This window comes from Mustela erminea, chromosome 8 (assembly GCF_009829155.1).
Source record: "Mustela erminea isolate mMusErm1 chromosome 8, mMusErm1.Pri, whole genome shotgun sequence".
Lineage (NCBI taxonomy): Eukaryota > Metazoa > Chordata > Mammalia > Carnivora > Mustelidae > Mustela > Mustela erminea.
The window spans coordinates 12,909,409-12,930,967 of NC_045621.1; the positions used below are offsets into that span (position 1 = coordinate 12,909,409).

General features: G+C 45.3%; 1 protein-coding gene across 6 annotated transcripts in view; it reads right to left on the reverse strand.

Annotated features, from left to right (window-relative positions):
- Positions 1–21,559, reverse strand: part of FLACC1 (flagellum associated containing coiled-coil domains 1) — a 32,893-nt gene that overhangs the window by 1,355 nt on the left and 9,979 nt on the right. For all 6 annotated transcript variants that reach the window (XM_032354431.1, XM_032354430.1, XM_032354426.1 and 3 more), the window contains 11 exons: positions 16,910–16,958; positions 15,258–15,391; positions 13,770–13,863; positions 12,970–13,031; positions 11,143–11,240; positions 10,051–10,103; positions 8,274–8,373; positions 7,885–7,988; positions 4,435–4,497; positions 1,709–1,798; positions 1,289–1,398 (listed from right to left, as the gene is read on the reverse strand). In XM_032354431.1, coding sequence (XP_032210322.1) covers positions 1,289–1,398; positions 1,709–1,798; positions 4,435–4,497; positions 7,885–7,988; positions 8,274–8,373; positions 10,051–10,103; positions 11,143–11,240; positions 12,970–13,031; positions 13,770–13,863; positions 15,258–15,391; positions 16,910–16,958 — 957 coding nt within the window. The remainder of the gene's footprint in view (positions 1–1,288; positions 1,399–1,708; positions 1,799–4,434; positions 4,498–7,884; positions 7,989–8,273; positions 8,374–10,050; positions 10,104–11,142; positions 11,241–12,969; positions 13,032–13,769; positions 13,864–15,257; positions 15,392–16,909; positions 16,959–21,559) is intronic.

Sequence of the window (21,559 nt, forward strand, 5' to 3'; positions counted from 1 at the left end):
TACTCTGGCCCTCCTTTGTCCCCCTGAAAGTAGGAAAGAAAAATATCTTCCCTGTACCAGAAGGTAAAGAGACATCCTTCTCACCAGAAATAGGGAATTTAAGGCTGAGGAGGCTGTATGAACATACCTTCTTACTTCCTCACTAATTTACTACCCCGAACCCAAACTGCTTTGTCCTGTCAATTCTTTACACATTTATTGTCTCTTTGTCTAAAAGGTATAAAAGCTGCCCACTTCGGTCTCTTCTTTGAGTCTCATATTTTTATGAGCTCCTATACATTCAAAATTAAAATTTTTTTCTCCTGTTAATCTGTCTCATGTCAATTTAACTATTAGACCAGCCAAGCAACCTACAAGGGAAAAAGGGAAAAGCTTTACTCTCCTATACTACCAAATCAAGGAAATGAATAACTTCCTTTTACTAAAATATTGACCAGAATTTAAAAATGCATCTTCAGGTAATAGTGTGATTTCTGACCTGAAGTTGACTTTCACAGGAACTAAATGCAGCTGTATCTAAGTGTAAACCACTGACACCGATACCCCTAAACTCTCAGGGGATGTGGTAAAAACTCAGAGCTTCCATGGGTTGTCATGACAGTTTCTAGTCATTCATTCATTAAACAAATATTTACAAAACATCTACTATGGATTCCAACTCTATGACGTTCTGGAAGGGGCAAGGCTACAGACAGACAGTGGAAAGATCAGTAATTGCCAGGAGTTGGGAGGGGAATCCAAGAATGAATCGGTGGATGGCAGAGGACTTTAGGGATTTAAAAGAGACAAACCATGAGAGACTGTGGGCTCTGAGAGACAATCAGGGTTTTGGAGGAGGTGGAGGGGGGTCAGGTGAACCTGGTGGTGGGTATTAAGGAGGGCACGTATTGCATGGAGCACTGGGTGTGGTGCATAAACAATGAATTTTGGAACACTGAAAAAAATTAAAAAAAAATAAATGAGTTTAAAAAGAAAAAAAAAATGTGTCCACAGAACTGAATAAACTCAGAGACCCTCAGCTAAATTTCATGTGCGATTCTGCATTAAAACGAAGATGTAGGTAAGAGAGAGGAGTCTAGACACATTCCCCAAACCACTTGTGAGCTGCGTGACCTCAGCAGGTGAGTTCTCTGTCCAGGCTCTGAGTCCGTATCTCCCTCCGGGAAGTGCCTGTGCCTTGACCTTATTAGGGAACACCTGGGTTCATCTTCCTCTATTCCTCACCCAAACTCCCTCCCGCTTTCCAAAGAAAACTCAGCCAAATCTTTTCAAGCAGCATCTTTCATACCTTAGATGAATGTTCTCTTCTGTCAGAAGCTGTATGGTATATTTAAACTTTTCTTCAGCTTCGGCAAGCTTGATCTGGAACATTTTCTCCAGATTTCCCACTGTGGCTTTCTGAAGGACATGTACATTTTATTTACTTATTTATTTTTTTAAAGAGTACTTATTTATTTATTTAACTGACAAGGAGAGAGAGAGAGAGAGCACAAGCAGGGGGAATGGAGGCAGGGAGGCTGATGTGGGGCTCGATCTCAGGACCCGGGATCATGACCTGAGCTGGAGGCAGGACTTTAACTGACTGAGCCACCCAGGTGCCCTGGACATATAAATTTTAATAGCATCCAAAACAGAGCTATATGATAGAGCTTCCCAGAGACCTGGATGCCTCAGCACGACCCCTAACCCCACTCCAGCCAGGACTCGCCTCTTTCTGAAGTTCCATCTGGGTTTGGTAGAGGGTTGTGTTAAGTGTTTCCAGGATAACAGCTTGTGTATTCAACTCTTCCTCCATGACCTATGTAAGAAGAAACGGTTTCAGGACAACATGTCTACCCATTTACTCTCTTCTGCAGGGCACCTGGATGAGAAGGTGAAGCATCAACTTTTAACTACTCCTTCTCTTACACGGTTCAGTCATTTCATCCTGTTAAATCTATCTCCTCTATGTCTTGCCCATCTATACTCCCCTCTGCAGTCTCACTACCACTGTCTCAGATGCAGCCCTCACTGGAGCCCGTGTGGGTTGTCAAAATAGCTCCCAAACAAGTATTTATTAACGGAAAAGGCAAAACTACAGAGTCAGTAAAAAGATGAGTGATTGCCGCGGGTTGGGAGAGGAAGCAAGGGATAAACAGGTGGAGGACAGAGGACGTTTAGGCAAAGCAACTGCACTGTATGATACTGCAATGGTACATGCATTCTGCATTTGATGACATTTGACAAAACCCACAGAATCGGTAACACAAAGAGAACCCTAATGTCAATTATGGACTTCAGTTAAAAGGGATGTATCAATAATGGTTCATCAACTGTAACAAAAGGACCACACTAAAGCAAGATGTTAATAATAGAGAAAATTGTATGTTTGTGTTGGGGGAGGACAAGAGGTATCTCTGCACTTTCTGCTGAATTTCTCAGTAAACCTCACATTGCTCTAAAAAAACAGTCTTTTAATTAGGAAAAAACCCTCCTGTTGTAGACAACAGAAGTATTATGATGAACAAGAAAAATATAATCCCTACTCTTAGGGATGTACATTCTAGCGAGGGGGATGTAAAAAATTAGTTAATAAAATAATTACAATAATAAATTTAAAACAAACCAAGGATAAGACAGAATATGCAGTGTAAGTTCAGGGAAAAGACAAATGTGGAATCTACATTAGGTAGATGCTGGAGAGACTATAAAAGTGAACCCGATGGGTCCCTGCTTTCAGGTGTCAGCTCCGTCAACTCCTACATGTCCTCAGAGCTCTTCCCGTGGACTAAGCCTCCTCCCAAGATTTATAGACTAGAACTTCCATTACTTACTTACTCCATCCCTTACACATTGTGTAAAGCACTGTACCAGCACATTTAGAATTTTTTTATTCACTTATTCATTCAAAAAATCAGTTGGTATTTACTGGGTATCTCGATGTGCCAGGCACTGTTCTAGCAACTAGAGATTAGTGGCAGAGAAAACAGACAAAAATCTCTGCCTTCATTGAGTTTATCAGGTTAGTTATAAATCTGCATAGAAAATAAAACAGAAGAAAGGAAGGGTTGGGTGGGTTGTTAAGCCTATAAATAGAGTGGCCCCTTGGAAGGGGCATTTAAGCAGAGACCAGAAAGGTAAGAAAGTTAGTCATGGATATCTGGGAGACAGCTTCCTAGGAAGAGAGAATGTCAAGTGCAAAGACCTCAAGGTAGAGGATCCTGACATGTTAAAGAGATAGCAATGGGTCCAGTGCCACTGGGGCGGCACGGTGGAGGGCAAGCTACAGAAGGAGATGAGCTTGGGGAAAGAACCGCGAGCATGGAGTAGGTAGAACAATCCCCAGGGTCAACACAGGACTGGGAATAGTTCATTCCCACTAGCCAGAGTACACAGAGTATTGGGCAGACTACTCAGAAGGGTATAATCTGTGTGTGTGGGCGGGGGAGAGGGACTAATCTTAGACTATAGACTGCTTTAATTCTGCCTATAACAAAGCTTAAAGGTAAGGCTTGAACATACCAAACTGTTTCTAAGTAACTAAACTGCATCCCAGAACGAAGCACAACCATATTTAAAGGAATACAAAAATATTCAGCACCCAACGAGGTAAACATTCCAATGGTGGGTGTCCAATAAGAAATTACCAGACATGCAAATAAGGGAGAAAATATGACCACAAATGAGGAGCGAAATCAATTAATGATTTCGAATTAGTAGACAAGGTCGATAAAGCAGTTATTATAATACACTGGGTCTTCCTTGTTCCAAAACCTATTCCTCTACCATGCAGGACATTGAGGTCTGTTTACCCAACAATGACGAGGCCTTGCCTAAGCTCGGAGAGATCATTCCCTGATTTTATAAGGGCTCATCTTTCCCCAAACTTCTCCATTCCAGATCCAAGTTAAATTCTCTGTGAAAGAAGAACCACAAGGGGGTTCATGGGTTTGAACAGTTTCTCTTCAAGTGTCTCCCACCTGGAAGTGCCATAATTTGCCCCAGAAGAACAGAATTCTTTGAAGAAATTGTTGGACGTGAGGTCCACTCAGAATTTTAAGGAGAGGCTTGCAGTTAAAGTTCCTGGGGGCAGTACTGTATTTTTTAGAGTTTAAAGGAAGAATTTGGTATTCAGAAGTCACGACTCTTGTGGTTTGAGCCTCACTAGAAATGGAGGGCATTTGACACTGAAGATCACACAGCACACTGCTTATAAATTTCTTCAAATTGCTCTAAAAAGACGCTAAGAGCTTTGTTTTACAGATGACTTTGTATTATAGTTCCAAAGTTCTTTTTGACCTGTTGAATCCAGCAAACTCAGCTCTAGGTCTCTGCTCCCCTACCCTTTTTTTTTGGTTTTGGAAAATTATCATAGATTCCATTTTATTGAGAGTACATAATTTTATTGATGCATTTCTAAGATCCTAATTCCACAGGAAAAATGAAAAAACTTACCTGTTTGGTCTTTCTCAGCTCCGCTAATTGTAAGGTGTCATTTTCATGCTGTTTCAACAGCTCCTAAAAATAATTTTATTTGGAAAGTGTCAGCCCTGGGGTTTCTAGGACTTCTTCTTCTTCTTCTTTTTTAAGATTTTATTTATTTACTTGGCAGAGAGAGAGATCACAAGTAGGCAGAGAGGCAGGCAGAGAGAGAGAAGGAAGCAGGCTCCCCACAGCAGAGAGCCCGATGCGGGGCTCGATCCCAGGACCCTGAGATCATGACACGAGCCGAAGGCAGAAGCTCAACACATTAAGCCACTCAGGTGCCCTGGTTCCTAGGACTTCTTTCAGAGAATTAAGAAAGTCAGAATAGGGTTCTGGAATATATTCACCAAGGTTTAGATATCGGTATAATGAAGCACACTTTATAAACTAATGACATGACACACTGAAGTTAAATTTTAAAAATCTTACTTATGTGCAACCTTGATAGGGTTACTATTGTTGAATATTATTAATATTGTTAAATATTTTGTTCTATCACAAATTGATCTTTATATTCAGTACAATCCCAGTCAGAATACTTTCTTGACAAGCTGACTCTGAAATTTATATAGAAGGGCCAAAATTACCTTGAAAAACAAGAGCAAAACTAGATTTTTACTCCCTGATTTCAAGCTACAGTAATTGAGACAATGGTTGTCTTGGCCTAGGTATGGACTAATAAATAGTTCAATGGGACAGAATGGAACAACTAGATATTTATAGAGAAAAAATGACTTATGACCTCTATCTCACTCCATACATAAAAATTATTCAAAATAGATCACAGAGGGGTACCTGGGTGGCTCAGTCAGTTAAGTGTCTGCCTTCAGCTCATGATCCCAGGGTCCTGGGACTGAGCCCTGTATTGGGCTCCCTGCTCAGTAGGGGGTCTGTTTGTCTGTCTCCCTCGGCCCCCCCCAATTCATGTTCTCTCTCTTAAATAAATAAATAAATAAAATATTTAAAAAGGAAACAAAACAAAATGGATCATAGAATCATGAAAACTAAAATTACAAAGCTTTTTTTAAAAAGAGATCTTTGTATCCTTGGACTAGGCAACAATTTCATAGAAAGGACACAAAAAGCTGTAACTTAACATAAAAAGGGCGTGATTAATAATTTGGTTTTCATCAAAATAAAAAACTTCTGCACATGAAAAGATAACATGAACAAAATGAAAAGGCAAACCACAGTGTAGGAGACAATGTTTGTAATGCATATCTGACAAGGAACTTGTATCCACATTATATAAAGTACTCCTACATATCAATAATAAAAAGATAAACAACCCAAGTTTTTTCAAATGGCAAAAGACTTGAACCAACATTTCACAAAAGAAGACATATAAATTGTTTGATAAGTATAATTTAAAAAATCACCAAACATAGTCCCCAGGGAAACTAAAACTCTAATGGACTATCACTTCACACCCGTTGGAAGGGTTATGGGATGCCAATATTAGTTGCTGATGATGTGGAGCAACTGGAACTCTCGTATGCTTAAGATGTAAGAGTAAAATGACACAACTACTGTGGCAAATGGCTTGGCAATTTCTTATAAAGTTAAATCTATAACCACCCTAGAAACCAATAATAACAGTGCTAGGTATATACCCAAAGGAAAAGAAAAAATGTGTCTATGGAAATACTTGTACAAGGGTGTTTATAAAAACCTTTATAAAATAGGGAGGACAGGGTGCCAGGGTGGCTCAGTGGGTTAAGCCTCTGCTTTCAGCTCAGGTCATGGTCTCAGGGTCCTGGGATAGAGCCCTGCATCAGGCTCTCTGCTCAGCGGGGAGCCTGCTCCCCCTCCCCCCACCTCTCTCTGCCTGTCTCTGCCTACTTGTGATCTCTTCCTCTCTGTCAAATAAATAAATAAAATCTTAAAAAAAAAAAATAGGGAGGACAGCCAATGGAAACAACCTAAACCTCCCAAAACAGGAAAATGGTAAACACATTGTGGGGTATTCCTACAAAGGAAAGCTAATGGGCAATAAAAGGTAAGAAATTACTGATAGAAATAACAAATGGATAAATTTCACAGACAGTGTGTTGAGAAAAAAAGAAGCTATATACCAAAGAGTATATACTGCATGATTCCATCTATATAAAGCTTAAAAGCAGGTAAAACTATGGTGGTAGGAATCAAAATAGTGGTTGTCTTGGGGCAAGTGTTGAGGGAGACAGGGTTTAAGTGGAGAGGAATACAAGAGCAATTTCTGGGTTGATAAAATGCTCTATATCTTTATATAGTTGTTGGTTACATGGATGTATACATTTGTCAAAACTCACCAAATTATATAGTTAGGATCTCTGTGTTTTGTTAAGTGTAAACTATACTTTCATGAGAGAGAGAGAGAGAGCGAGAGAGAGAGCACGCGCAGAATTTATAGATTTATCGTTAGCATTACTGGAGAGAAAATAGGAGAGGAGAGGAGGCATGCAGAGGATCAAATCTCTCCCCACTAGAGGACTTGATCCTCTTCTTCAGATGTCTGAGCTCTCCAGACCCCAGAAACCCTAGCCACACTGCACAGTATATCCTGTGGCCCCATTACTGTTTTTGCTGTTACAGTGAATGCCAGAAATGGGCTTTGACTGGTGAAATTAGTGGCTTCTTAATTAGCATGATGATTGGAAATGGACTCTTAAAAATGGAATATTCTGGGTAGGTATTATTTTAGAGGCATGGTTCACTTTGCAGGAAAAGAGTATAGGAATCTAACAAAACCTTTCAGCTATACCCTCAGACATGGCGTCTAAGTCTTGACCCCTAGCTGGTCCTCTGTCTGCTTAGGAGGTGCTCTGGCTGCCTGAGGCTGACTCCAGGAGTTGCAGAATCCTATCCTTGTCATGCCTTTGCAAATAGCTCCAATGAATCTTTCACCTAGGTCACCTCTCTGACCTAAAAGCTCAGAGAGGTGGTGGTATCATGGCTTGGAGCCTACTTGCTAATGCAGGTTTGTTTAGTAAATGTCTGCCTCTCCAGGGCCTGCTTTCACCATGACCCAACAGCAGTATCAAGGTAGTGGAGGAGTAATGAGCAGCAGTGGCTCACCCTCACCCCCTGTGACTTTGAGGTAGCTCCTCTTTATTCCGAGCTGTACCTGAACCAAACTTGCTTAGTTTAACTTGCTCCACTGCCCTTTCTCTTCATCTCCAGCCAAGGATGAGGAAGAACATTCATCCTCGATGAATATTCATCATTCAATGGTGATTGACCACCATTGATGGTGGTAAGACCGTCTAGATAAGGACAGCAAGACTGCCAGTCTACTTGCATATATTTCTAGGGAAGCTGGGAAAGGAGGAATACGTCCATAAAGACCAAAAGCTCGACTAATTCCAGAGGCATCCCCGGAACCGGATGTCTCACTGAAGCTGCACCTTCAACTCCTCACGTGCTTTGGGCCCAACTTACCTCCTTCTCTCGAATGAAGTTCTCAAAGACAGCACTGTAGGAGTCATTTATTTTCTTCTTTTCTTCTATTGACTCTAACTCAAACTTTTTTGTCATTTTATGTTCTGCAGAGGTGAGAAGAAATTATATGCATGTGTAAATGTGGGGAAAGCAGATGCAGAGAGAAATTCAAAATGTTTGAAGATAATAGAAATTCTGGACTGGACTTTATAAAGACTCTATCCTTGTTGTCACTTTCTTGAAAACTCTGTGCACCTTGATTCAGGGGTCCAGCCATGTGGCCGTCACTCTTAGTGGATCTGAGGCTGCCTTTCTCAAGTTGAGACCAAACTTAATGGCAGGCTTTTGGGTACATGTGCCATCGAAAAGATAGAAGTTTCTATACTCACTCTGCTGTAGCAGGATCTTTTCCCGCTCCAACTTCTCTTCCCTCTCCCAGTCCGCCTTCTTCTTTGACCACCTGTCCTCCATTTCATCATAGATGCTGTCCTGTGGAGGCACAAAGGCACCATGAAGAAAAGTGTCCTGAGAAATGCTGCACACCAGCTCCAGGCACAGCACAGGGCCCTTTGCAGCTTCCCTCACCTGGAATGCTTGCTAGGAGTCCCGCTATGGGTGGCTGGTGGCAGCAAATTTTAGCCCAGCCCATCTGAGGGCCTGCAGAACCCCTGAAGTCAAGGGCAAGTTCTGCATGGTGTCTGTCCCACTGGAACTGGCTTTTCTTTGAAGACAGGTAGGATTCTCCCGTCAAAGATTCACATGTCAGCTCCTTCTGAGCCACGAATCACCCATCAGTAGCCCATGAGTAAGCAGGGGAAATGCCCAATGGTTAATTTGAACACTTAGAAAACAGTGGCATGTTTTTCAGAGTGTGTTTATTTTTCCTCAGCAAATCTAACTTCCTTCGTGGTTGAGGTTAAAATAAGCCAAACCCGATGCCAGTCCTATTGGCTGGCGCAGACTTCATGGTATTGGGACTTCAGGAGGAAGAAGGCCTAGAACATTGATGTTGCCGGTAAGGTCTCAGGACCCTGAGACCCCCTTTTCTCCAGGTTAGTGGTACAAATCACACTGGGGCCAGGCATCAGAGCCTATTTGTAATTATTTGTGGCCATTTTGATAAAGGTTCTCTCTCATCATTTTCAAGACTGGTGGGCAGCTCAGTTTCCATAGAGGTCAAGTTCTCTGGTGAGGTCCAGATTGAAGCAAACATAAGGCCTAGGAAATTGGGGAATCAACCTGATGCTTTCCTAGGCCGTCCTCTATGATGTCTTTCCTGACTGTACCAAGATACATCTTGAAAAACAAGTTTTACATAGAAGCTCTAAAGTGAAACTGAATGGTAAATAGAATTTCAGAGGTGGTGCTGGTGGTTAACTTGGTTCTTTTTTTATGTAGAGTGGTTAACTGTCCTTGTTTGTTTGAGACTAAGTTGTGTCCCAGGTCTCTGAGCTTTCAATGCTACAATCTGGAAAGTCCCGGGGAAACCATAACCAGCTGGTCATGATAAAATGGCGGTTTGCTGCCTCAGCCTGTCCTGTCCGCTCCTCACCCCTCCACGCTCTCACCCTCCTAGGAAGAAATCACGGCCTGCTTCCCCACGGCTCCATCAGATTAGCCGATTTAAATGAGAGAGTTATATTCTGAGATGGCTAGAGCATTCCATCTTCTGCTCGTGGTGGGGGGTGGGGTGCAGCGATAGAGTCTTTTTGGATCGCAATTTGGCCAAATGTATCAGAGGCCTTTGAAATGTTTATCCTTTTTGACCCAGCACTCTACTAAAACCAAAGCTATTACCAAATATGAACACCAAGAGCAGTTGTCTTGGGGTGGTGATAATTCTTTCTTTTTTGTTGTTGTAGTTGGTTTTTTGTATTTCCATTTTCTAATAAACAATGAGCAGGTATGACTTTTGTAACTACAAACAGATTTTTCCGTGGGCTTCCTTAGGGTCTGAGAGACTGACTTGTCACCCACGGAAACCACCACAGTCCACAGTTCACTCCTCTCCCTGGGTGTACTCAGTGTCACCAAAGTCCAAGGACGCTGGGGATCTCGGGACATGATTTTCTGGGCCAGAGTTCTAGACTTAGCTTGCTGTCGTCAGCCAGGAATGAGCCTTGCCTCTGTTCCTCTCATAATCCACCAAGGAGCTCTGAATCTCACCTGGTACATATGAAACATATTCTTCAAATACTTATATTCCTTTCCCATCTCATCTGGACAAAAGGAAAACAACAGGGTCATCGTCAGTCCTCTGAAACACATGTTTTCAAATTCAAGTAGGAGCTCTCTTGTACACCTTCTCCACCTCAAACTCATCCTCTATGTGTTAAAACCATCTTGTACCTAGGAATCCCTCTGGAAGCTTATTAGAAATCCAGGTGCCTGAACCACCCCCCGACCCCCAACTCCAGCCAAACCTATAGAATTGAGGTCTCAGAGGAGAGGCCACCTGTGGATAATATGCTACTCAGGTAATACTGATCCAAACCAATCATGAGAACTAATCCCCAGGGGTAAACCAACATCTTGGGGTGTGGGGGGAAGAGGAGCAAAACTTTGTAGTATGCATCTGCTTCTCCCTTTTTAAAATAATGTTTCCTAGTGTACATTGCTTTTGAAAATGATAAATGTTCTCTTTAGAAAACTGGAAAGCCAGCGAGCTATAAATATCCTCTTTTAAAAATGTAAGGCAAAGGAAAGAGAAATTCTAGAATTTCTCCTTCTCCCTGTGGAGATTAGTCTACAGCCTCAGAATTCTGAAGGATATATATTTTGCCCTTCCTAAGGGCAGCAGAAATCATGGGATAAATGGCCAACATGACCCTTATGTACTGTAAGGCCATACAAATCATAGTGTGTCTGTTAAAATATAACGAAACACTATCATTTTACAGGTGAGGTCACTTGCTGAATTATAATAGTTTATTTATAGAATTAAAAAATATATTTTAAAAAGTGATTTCACATTCTTATCTCTCTGATGAAGGCAGGTACTATTGTCCTCAATTCCTAGATGGGATAAATGAAATTAAGGAACTTGCTCAGATCCCAGCACTTGGTCACAAACCAGTCTATGTCCTGGGTGGGAGAAGGACACTGGTGATGTGGCTTCCCTCTTTCCAGTTTCATTCTCAGTCACTCGCCCTCTCAGAGCTGTAGGAGGGTGTCTGGAAAGCCTAGCCACAACCCATCCATGGCCCTGCTCACCCTCTTGCCCCTCACCAGGGTCATTGTCCCCAGTCCAGACAGTACCTAGTTTTTCCTGGGCAGCCAGCTTCTCTGCCTTCAACGATGCTTTGTAGCTGTTCTCCAATTGACTGAGCTCTGCTGCGTGAGCTTCTTTGAGTTCCCTGTGTGAACCGGGGAAAGGGCTATAGTCATTAACCAGTGAAAAGCAGTCTGCAGCTGAGCTGTTACACTCGGGGAATCCTAGCTTCCCTCCCTCACACAGGAAGCTGTGGGCAGCCTGCAGGGCCCTCACTTCCTGAAGCCCTTCTCCTGGCATCCACCCAGAAAAAGGTGAGGTGGCCAGTTTTTACCGACCATTATTTTGAATGGAGCCAGTGGGGGCCATGACTCCCTGCTAACAGCTCAGTCTTTGTTTATGGCTGTCTTGGGAAACTGTGGACTGCATTAGCATCCAGGATAATCTTAGAGCTCAGGGTCTCTCGGTCTCTCTCTCTTTTTAAAAAAAGATTTATTTATTTGATTTGGGGGGAGAGGGCGTGGAAGAGGGAGAGAGAGAATTCCAAGCAGACTCCCCACTGAGCACAGAGCTCAGGGCAGGGTTTGAACTCACCACCCCAAGAGCATGACCCCAGCTGAGAGCAAGAGTCAGGTTGCTTAACTGACTGAGCCACCCAGGTGCCCTGAGCCCAAGGTCTCTTTAACCTTCATTCCAGAGGCAGAAGTTGGCAGTGGTCAAGGTGATTCTTAAAGTGAAAGGCTATATGAGCTGTCAAGCCAAGAGAAGACATGGACGAACATTAAATGCACCTTAGTAAGTGACCAAAGCCAACCCATGAAGCCCACATGCTGTACAATTCCAGCTGGATGACATTCTGGAAAAAGCACAGCTAGGGAGACAGTGAAAAGATCAGCGGTAGCCAGGGGCTGGTGGGGAGGGAGTGATGAATGCGCAGAGCACAGAGGATCTTCAGAGGCAGTGAAACTACTCTAATGGTCCAATAATGGTGGACGCTGTCAATATACATTTGTCAAAACCTATAGAAGACACAACAGGAGTGAACTCTAACGTCAGCTACAGACTCTGGCTGATCATCGTGTGTCCGTGCAGGTTCATCAGCTGTAACAAACGCAATCCAAGGGTGCGGGGAGATTACTCAGGTTGTGGGGCTGTGGGCTTAGGCTTTCCATGGGAATTGGTTGTCCTTTAGGTCCTATTTTACTATGAACCTAAAACTGCTCTAAAAAATAATGAAATCTATTCTAAAACAAGTAAGTTACTTATTATTTTTTGAAAGTCAATCTATGACTCAACCATGTGTTGAGCTGGCGGCTCTGGGACCCAGCGCATGGGCGCTTTGCAGGTTTCCTCACCCACACAGATGACACACCTTCTTTTACTTTCCCTTGGCTTGTCTTTGAGGCTCTAGTTCCTCTCCCTCGTATACCTTCTTCCTGTTCTGCCCACAGCCTGGGAGTAGCCAAGAACAGTAGAGATGACAGGACCAAAAAAAAAAAAAAAAAAGAGAGAGAGAGAGAGAGAGACAGGGGGAGGAAGCAAGAGGGGCAGGGGAAATAGGAGGCAGTGCCTAAGCTGAGAGTAGCCGTTGTTGGCCACAGAAGTCTCAAGGAGAACAAAAAATGACACTCCTCAGCAAGCAACAGAAAGGGAGATGAGTGAAAGGAAGTCATGGGATGAGAAAGTGCGACACCAGAACAACCTTCTTTGTGCTACATTTGGTGGCTTCAAATCAAACCATCCTGCCCCTTTCCCCCCACCTCCACCTGCCCAGCTCCATGGGGCGATGTCTGAAATCCCAGTGAGCTGACATCCTGCAGGGAAGCAGAAGGCTTAGAGCCTCCAGCCCAGAGGGCTTGTGCCAGACAGCATACCTGTTCTTGTTTTCGAAGTTCTCCTTCATCTCCGCGCAGCGGAGAGCCATTTCATCCGAGAGCTGCAAACAAGGCCGGCATTAATGATGCAGGGTCGAGGACCCCACTCCCATGCAATCTGCAATTTCTGAGAAACCTTCCAGTCCATGGGGGTAGGCTGTACCCCTCTGCCTCCCCTGATTGTGTGGGGCCATCCCAGACAGCACGGCGCTACTGAAGGGCCGGCCTGCTGGGCAGTCAACCTTCATAAGCGGGTTTCAATGACCACCAGCAAGTAGGGTGTGGGGGAGGCTGCTTTCGAGCATTGTCAGGTTTCTCCCTCCAGCCCAGGTCAGCAGGCACCCCTGCTGGAGGTGGGGAAGACAAGCCTGGTATAACAGATGGTAAAATCTACAGGAAGAGTCACCAAAGTCCCAGGAAACACGGAGAGCGCAAGCTGACATCCGCAGATTCTGAAGGGGGTTTGGCAATTTTAACAGCAGCAGGAAGTAGGAACTAGAGGCTTCTGGGCCAATATGGGACCACAGTGGATGCATTAGTGGCACGGTTGGCACAAGGAAGAGCCTTAGCATGCCCTGACGTTGCACTAGCCACAGCAAGCCCGAGGGGACTCAGCCAGCACCCCCTGGTGTGGTTTTAGTGGCAATGAACACGCTGGAGGCACCTGAAGAGGTCCTGGAGATTGAGTTAGCTCCCACGAGTGCAGTGCTTGGTGTCTGGCTGGGACCATGGCAGCTGATCTGAAAAAGTGGGTCTTCCCCTCTCCCATAGAGATGTCGCCTAACTCAAGGCTCACTCACCAGTTTCTGGGCAGACTGATGGTCTCTGTTCATTTGCTCAATGATCACGGTCAGCTCTGAGATCTGCTCTTCTAGGTCGGTAATGATATCAGCCCTACAGGACAAATCGTCCCTCCATTACCCACAGAGTTTCCATTCCATGCCAGTCAGGCACCTCCCTGTCTCGGACTGTCTGCCCTGGTGAGAGCCAGGCCGTGTTGTGCACTGGCTGCCTCATCATGGGGCCGGGGGCAGAGGCGGAAGGGTAGTCCAGTGGGGAGGACATTGGGCAACATGGCGGTTGAGCCTCAGACCCAGCTCTTTTGGGTAAGCTAGCCTAAAGCGGGGGGGCATGGGGAGAAGGGGTGGGGAGGAGTGGGTTGGTTACCTGTTGACCAGAAAGGAGAATGTCAGAAATCTGTGAGGGTTTGACCTTGATTCAGTAATGACAGTTGAAATGGAGGAGGAAGAATTCGGAGGCTTGGGAAATGGGAAGGTGGGGGATGGGATGATGCTGCCGGAGTCAGACAAGGAGTGGTTCGCCCATGGGACAAAGAGGTGATTTCAGGGCACGGCCTTCATGATAGAGAACTATGTTCTGTGTTTCTGAATCTGAAGCCTCCATGATGTCGGGAAGTTATCTCTGGTTGAGCTGGAGGAGACGACAGTGGGCAGTGCTGTGCGCAGGGTGGCAGAGAGGAGGTCCTCCGGGAGAGAGAGGGAGGAGACAGGGAAGGAGAGACATGGTTGAGATCCAGGAGGTCGAGCGGCTGTGGGAGCTGATTTCACACAGCACTGGAGGATAGAGTGGGAAGGGTCTGAATGACAGAGCGGACAGCACCACACTCAACGGGGGTGGACCCAAGTCTTCCACACGGTGCCTCACGGAGGCATGAACTGACTGAGATCTTCAGGCACAATAAGAAAGAGATGCATCTCAGCCCCTCTGAAACCCTGACTTGACTCTTACTTTTTCCCTTTCCAAATTCAGACTGTTTTATGAATATGTCATCTGCTTGTCTTTCTAGGAACAAGTGCTTTCCTTTGGGACAAATTATCCTACAGCCAGTCATTTTTCAGATCAGTCTCCTGATTTGAGCTTCATCCTGTCTTGAATGGGATCAGGCAGAGAGGTGGGGCGTGGAGACGAGCTCGCAGGGTTGGGGAGTGAAGTGACCTTGCACTACCTTCAGAACAGGGGCTGGGTACACGGTGGAAGTTAGGGGCTTCTCCCTGAGGCCCGGCCAAGCCCAGCAGGGATAGCCCTGAGAAACTGGAAATATATCGATCCAAGGATATTACTAGGAAAAAAAAAATTTTTTTTAAGATTTTTAATTTATTTTTTCAGACAGAGATCACAAGTAGGCAGAGAGGCAGGCAGAGAGAGAAGGGAAGCAGGCTCCCTGCTGAGCAGAGAGCCCGATGCAGGGCCCCATCCCAAGACCCCGGGACCACAACCCAAGCCGAAGGCAGAGGCCTCAGCCCACAGAGCCACCCAGGCACCCCTACCTGGAAATTTTGATTTTGTCCATGATCTCTGATTTCAGCTGCTTTTTCTTCTCGAACATTTCATCTCCCAAGGTGACAGAAATCTGCTCCCTATTTCGAATGAGGCGATAGCCAGGTGACACATTTATCACTTCCTGGGCATCAAGGTGGAAGGTGAGATAATATTGTAGACTTGGAGTGCTGAGATGCCTCCAAAGCTTCCACTAGAGTGCTACTCACATCTCAAGCTAGAGACAGGACGTGGGATTCCTGAGCCCACGTCCCTCCTGCGCCCTTCCCCAGATACCCCTTCCCCTCATGCCTCCAGCCCGGATGTCTCTCCCGAGATCCAGCTGCAAGACTCAAGTGGTTTGTGGATGTCCCCAGAGATCCAACATGGGCACAGCCCTACTGAGGACGCCCCACTTGGCACTGCCCCAACCCCGTGCTTCGTCTGTGTTCTCCACACGGCTGGAAGCCAGGAGGCTGTCAGGTGCCCTGGAGATTGCTCACTTTTCGGAACTAGTCAGGTCTGTGTTCAAATCCTGGCTCTGCCCTCAACCATAGTTATCTGTGTGCCTCAGTTTCCTCATCAGAAAAGGATGAGGAAAATATAACTCTTCCTCAAAGGACTTTTGTGAGGAATGCCAAGGTAACACGAGAAAATGTCTAGCACAGTCATGAAAACAAACAAACATGCCTTATTTTAGTCTGTTCTTCTGTTCTCCACTAGACCAAAGTCAGGAATCCGGCAGGGTTCCCAGCCAGCAGGGACCAGGATAAGACTGTAGCTTCTCAAGTTGTACAGGACAGCCCTAGCACCCTGCCCCCCTGTCATTGTTCTCTCTTAAATGTACCCAGCTTCCTTTTCTCCTCTCTGCACTCCTGCATCGCAGAGCCCGGGGCCACCTTCATCCTTCTCTGTGGCTTTGGCCATACCTTCCCAGCTGGCCTTTCTGCCTTCATTCTAGGTCCCCTAACATTCATCAGCCTCTCCATCTGGAGGACAATTACATTTTTATTATTTTTTCCTCACTATTAAGGAACTGTATGATTTTTGTTTAAGGGGAGAAAAAAGAAAATAGATAAAACCAGAAAGTACTTATAAAAAGCATCAATAATATCCCATCCGCTAATGTTTGTTTCTAGAAGGTAAATCTTACCTGGTACTGGGCCTATGTCAGACCTGCAAAAGCTCCCAGACACCAGAAGGATGAGGCCCAAACTCCTGGGCAGCCACAGAGATCCTTCTGGGTTTAGTTCCCACCTCTTTCTCCAGCAGGGTCCTGGCCCTGCCCCCCTCGAGTGCCCTGGTGCACCTCCTCCCACATCTGTGGGCTCCCAAGTGTGGCAGCAGGATTCTGACATGTGGGCATGAGCCTGGACCAGTTGCCTGTCTGGGTTCCTGGGAACACTCTCCTTGCCCTACACAAGGCAGTAGGGAGTGGTAATTAGATGCTCTCTCTTGGGTCTGGCTGAGATGAGTTCCAGTCCTTTTCCAGTCCTATATACAATAATATTCCAGTTCCAGTCCTATATGCAATAATGACAGCCCCTCCTCAGAGGATCGTTGCAAAGACTGATGAGGTAGGTCCGTGTAAAAGGCCTATGCCTGCATAGAGCAGGCACTCCATAAATGTTAGTCCCACTGCCCTCTGGGTGTTTTTACTCACAGTAGGTAATGCAGTGCTCTCCTCTTGTTTTCCTAAATGGTCTGTCACTCTGCAAGAGAAAGGCATGCTCAAAAAGCACCCAGGGAACAAGGAAAAGTTCAAAGCTTAGAAGCTACACCCTGACCCCACCCATCTGTAAAAAGTGACAGGGCCAGAATGATCTCTGAGGCCCCTTTCAGCTCTCAAAATGTTCCACTCAGGGGACTAGGGAATGTTCAACGGTCCAGGGATCGGTATACACACTGATCAAAACGCAGGTAGTAAAAAATGGGGAGTTAACTAGTGATGCCTACTAGAACCACTCCTGGGATAGGAGCCAGGAGGCTCGGCTGAGACTCCAAAGGGCTCCCATGGCGTGTAATCTCAGAGGCACACGTTAAGGACACTTACATTATCTGCCCAAGGGCCTTTCTTGTTTGCCCCAGAAATGAATGATATGGGACCTGAAACAGTCAGGGAAGAGAATTCAGCATAAGCAAATGGCTACTATTCTGAGACCCGGTGTTAATCCTTGTCATAATCACTGTTGTATTCAGGGGCAGGAATATGAGCTAACAGGCGCCCCCCATCGAGCTGTAAGGGAGCTCACCGGGAGGCTGTAAGACTGGAACAAGTGTAACGAGCTTCTGATGTGCTCGCGAGAACAGTGAGAGCCAGGGCCTCTCCCCTCTGCCTCAACACACACGTACACACACACCACACACCACACACACCCACCTACACACACCTTCAGGCAACCGCTGTGAAGAGAGACAACAGAAGCCCTGCCTCTAGGAGTTCCGTTCTCCCTCCGCAATCAACGCAAACACTGTATCTCTAAGGGCTGGTGGACTGGTTACCATGATGTGTGACTGTTTCCAAGTGTGCCGGGTGTGGGTATGCGGTTGGGAGGATTTTTTCCTCGTGGAGGGCTAGTTCCTCCGGGTTTAATAAAGTCTGGTTTGGATCCCACATCTCCCACCCTGGAAAGGGGCCTCCAGAGAGGCCCTGGTGACTCTCTTGAGAAAAACAGCCAAGGATTTGTCTACTCTAGACATGACCACCAACTTTTATTTAGTTGGCAAAAACATGACTCCTTGTAAAAAATGGGCACGAGTGCACAATATACATTAATAATATAACAGGGCTCACAGGCAATTTAAAAGATTTAAAACTACTGGGGCAACTGGGTGGCTCAGTTTGTTAAGTGTCTGACTCTTGGGTTTCATCTCAGGGTTGTGAGATCAAAGCCCCGAGTTGGGCTCCACACTCAGTGGGGAGTCTGCTTGGGATTCTCAATCTCTTTCTGCCTTTTCTATCACCTCCCCGCCATGCTCTCTCTCTCTTTCTCTAAATTTTTGGGACGCGGGGGTGACTCAGTCGGTTAAGCATCAGCCTTCAGCTCAGTTCATGATCTCAGGGTCCTGAGCCCGTGTCGGGCTCCCTGCTCAGTGAGGAGCCTGCTTCTCCCTCTGCCCCTCACTCCTGCTTGTGAGCTCCTGCTCTTTCAAATAAATAAATAAAATCATTTTTAAAATACTTAAAACCACTTAAAATACAACTCAACTCCTCTATCAACCATATACTCCCATCCATAAACCAGAACCCTTTACAAAGCTATTTTGTTTGCTTACTCTGAATTTAGGAAAGCCTTGGGGTGATGGTGCTGGGGTGGGCTGGAAATCATTGAGTAGCCTGGATCTCTTTAAAAAGCTGAGCATGGATTGAGTTTATGTCTTTTTGTTGTTGTTCTTGGTAGATCTCCTTGAGCACAGAGACCTTCCACAGCATTGCACTCAATTCAGAGCTGCTCTAAGGGTCAGAGTATGGCTTATGGGCACTTATTTTGTTGGATTGTGTTTCACATCTCTGAAAAGGTAAAAAGAGTGGTCGATCCAGAATGCCTCTCTTTGACTCTTGTTTTTCCTTGTCAACCTACTCAGGTGACTCTGAATACACTAACCAAATCCTGAAATTATTACTGATGCCAAGAGCTTCACATTTTCTCATATGATGAATTCAAGGAGTGGTTAATGTATGCAAACCACAGTGCTCCTTTCCAAGAGAAATGGCATGAGATGGGATAGTTTATATTTAAGAAGAGAAAAAAAGGGGGGCACATAAATACTGAAACAGAAGAAGAAAAGTTAAGTGCTATGAAGAATTACAGATAAAGCCATTTGCCAACTGTGTCTCCCAAGTAGTTTCAGAGCAATCAGCCTACTGCCATTTTTTCAAGGGTCCTGATATATTAAAAAAAAAAAAATTGCTGAAGCAAGGTGAGGACAATTATGTTGTAGTTCATATGTGAGAATTAAAACTTTTGAAATACAGGGGTGCCTGGGTGGCTCAGTGGGTTAAAGCCTCTGCCTTCAGCTCAGGTCATGGTCTCAGGGTCCTGGGATCGAGCCCCGCATCGGGCTCTCTACACAGTGGGGAGCCTGCTTCCCCCTCTCTCTCTGCCTGCCTCTCTGCCTACTTGTGATCTCTCTCTGTCAAATAAATAAATAACATCTTAAAAAAAAAACGTTTGAAACACAAAAAGTACATTGTATGTTTGCAAGGAAATTATAGAATTAGCAAAAAATGTAATTCACAGAGATGTGTGTCTGAGGCTGGAGGTCCAAGTTAAAGGTTGACGGGTGAACAGCTTCTTCATGTCCCCATTTGTAGGTCATGTCAGTGTCTACCTGAGCCCCTTCCTGTGAACCCTCCTGCTCCCAGCTGCTCCATTGCCCAGCCTCACTCAGTGCTGACTTAGTAGGGCTTAGAGACTGGCTGATGTGAAGCTCAGTGAGTAGGGTCTCACTGGAAAGTTATAAATACAGTGAATAGGTCTTTGAATTTTAAAAGTACCCACAAATTGTCCCTCACCATACTGCAAAGCAGGACTAGGACAGTGTTAGCTGGGGCTAACTGGTGGGCAGACTGGAGCTGTGGGTATGAGTTAGGTCGCTCCCAACAAGAGGTATGGGGAGACTGAGGCCTTGAGCTTGCCTATGAATTGGGGTCAGGTAAGACCTAAAGGGGTGATCAAGCCAGGAGTCCTAGCACACAGAAGGCAGGATCTAGGAACCAGCTCACCTACACGACCATTCAGCTGATCCCTTGCTATGAATGGATCCCACTCCAATCGGACTTGATCACCTCCACCATTGAAACAATCCTCTTCACTGTCATCAAGGACCTTCAGGCCGTTCAACCCGACAGTATTTCTTAGCCTTCATCTCAATTACTTATCAGCAGTATTTGACACAGATAATTAGACCCTCCTTCTTAGAACATGTTTGTCATTTTGCTTCTAGGGACACCAGGTAGATGATACCTCATCTACCTCACTGGCCACTCTTGTCAGTCTTCTTTTGGGGTCTTCTGACCTCTCAAACCCTGCAGTGCTCCCAGCTTCTGTTCTCCTGCTCTTCTTACTTCTGGCTCCACTCCCTGCCGGGGAGATCTCATCAAGGCCGGGGCTCTAGGTCTCCTGTGTATGTCGGTGACTGTCAAATGGGTATCTGCAGCCCAGACCTCTCTCCCAGACCCATATATCCAACTGCTTACTTGACATTGCCACTTGGATAGTGTGAGGCATCTAGAACTTTCTACGCTCAAACGCCTATAAATATGCACCTCCTGCAGTCTTCCCCAATTGCAGAAAATGGTAATTCCATCCTTCCTGTTGCTCAGCTCCAAATTTTGAAGTCATCATTGACTCTTCCTTTTGCTTTTCTCTCGTACTTAACACCTTTCCCATTAGCAGGTTCTACCAGTTTCTATCTTCAGAATGTATCTCAAGGCAACTACTTCTCTCCACCTGTGTTGTTTCCACCAGGTCCAAGCACCATCTTCTCTTGTTTCTGTCCCTACAATTACATCTGCCCTCCCTGATTCGACCCTTGGTCACTGTAGTCCATTCTCAACACAGTAGCCAGAGCAGTCCTTTGAAAATGCAAGTTGGATCAGGTCACTCTTCTCAGAATCCTCTGATGCCTTTCTGTCTATAATGGGCTGGACTGGGTCCTCTGAAATGTCATATGTGGCAGTGCTAATCCCTGGTACCTTCTAGGGCCTTTAAAGGGAGATTAAGTCAAATGAGGCCACTAGGGTGGGCATGAATCCAACCTTACTGGTGTCCTTGTAAGAGAGTCAGGACACACACAGAGACACAAGGGACAGGCAGCCGCAAAGAAAAGACCATATGAAGAGGCAGCAAGTAGGTGGTTATTTACAAGCCAAGGAGAGAGTCCGGAGAGGAAACCAACCCTGTGGGCACTTGGTCTTTGACTTCCAGCCTCTAGAACTGTGAGAAAATAAACTTCTGTTGTGTAAGTCACACAGTCTATGGGTTTTATGTTGTTCTTGTTGTTTGTTTTGATATGGCAGGCCTAGCAGCTAATACATTGTCCCTTTCGAAGTAAAAGCCAAAGTCCTTACAGTGTCCAGCAAACTTTACTCTACGAGTTTCTTTTCTTTTCTTTTTTTTTAAGATTTTATTTATTTATTTGACAAGAGATCAAAAGTAGGCAGACAGGCCGGCAGAGAGAGAGGGCTGAGGTAGCAGGCTCCCTGCTGAGCAGAGAGCCTGATGAAGGGCTCGATCCTAGGACCCTGGGATCATGACCTGCACTGAAGGCAGAGGCTTAACCCACTGAGCCACCCAGGCGCCCCATACTG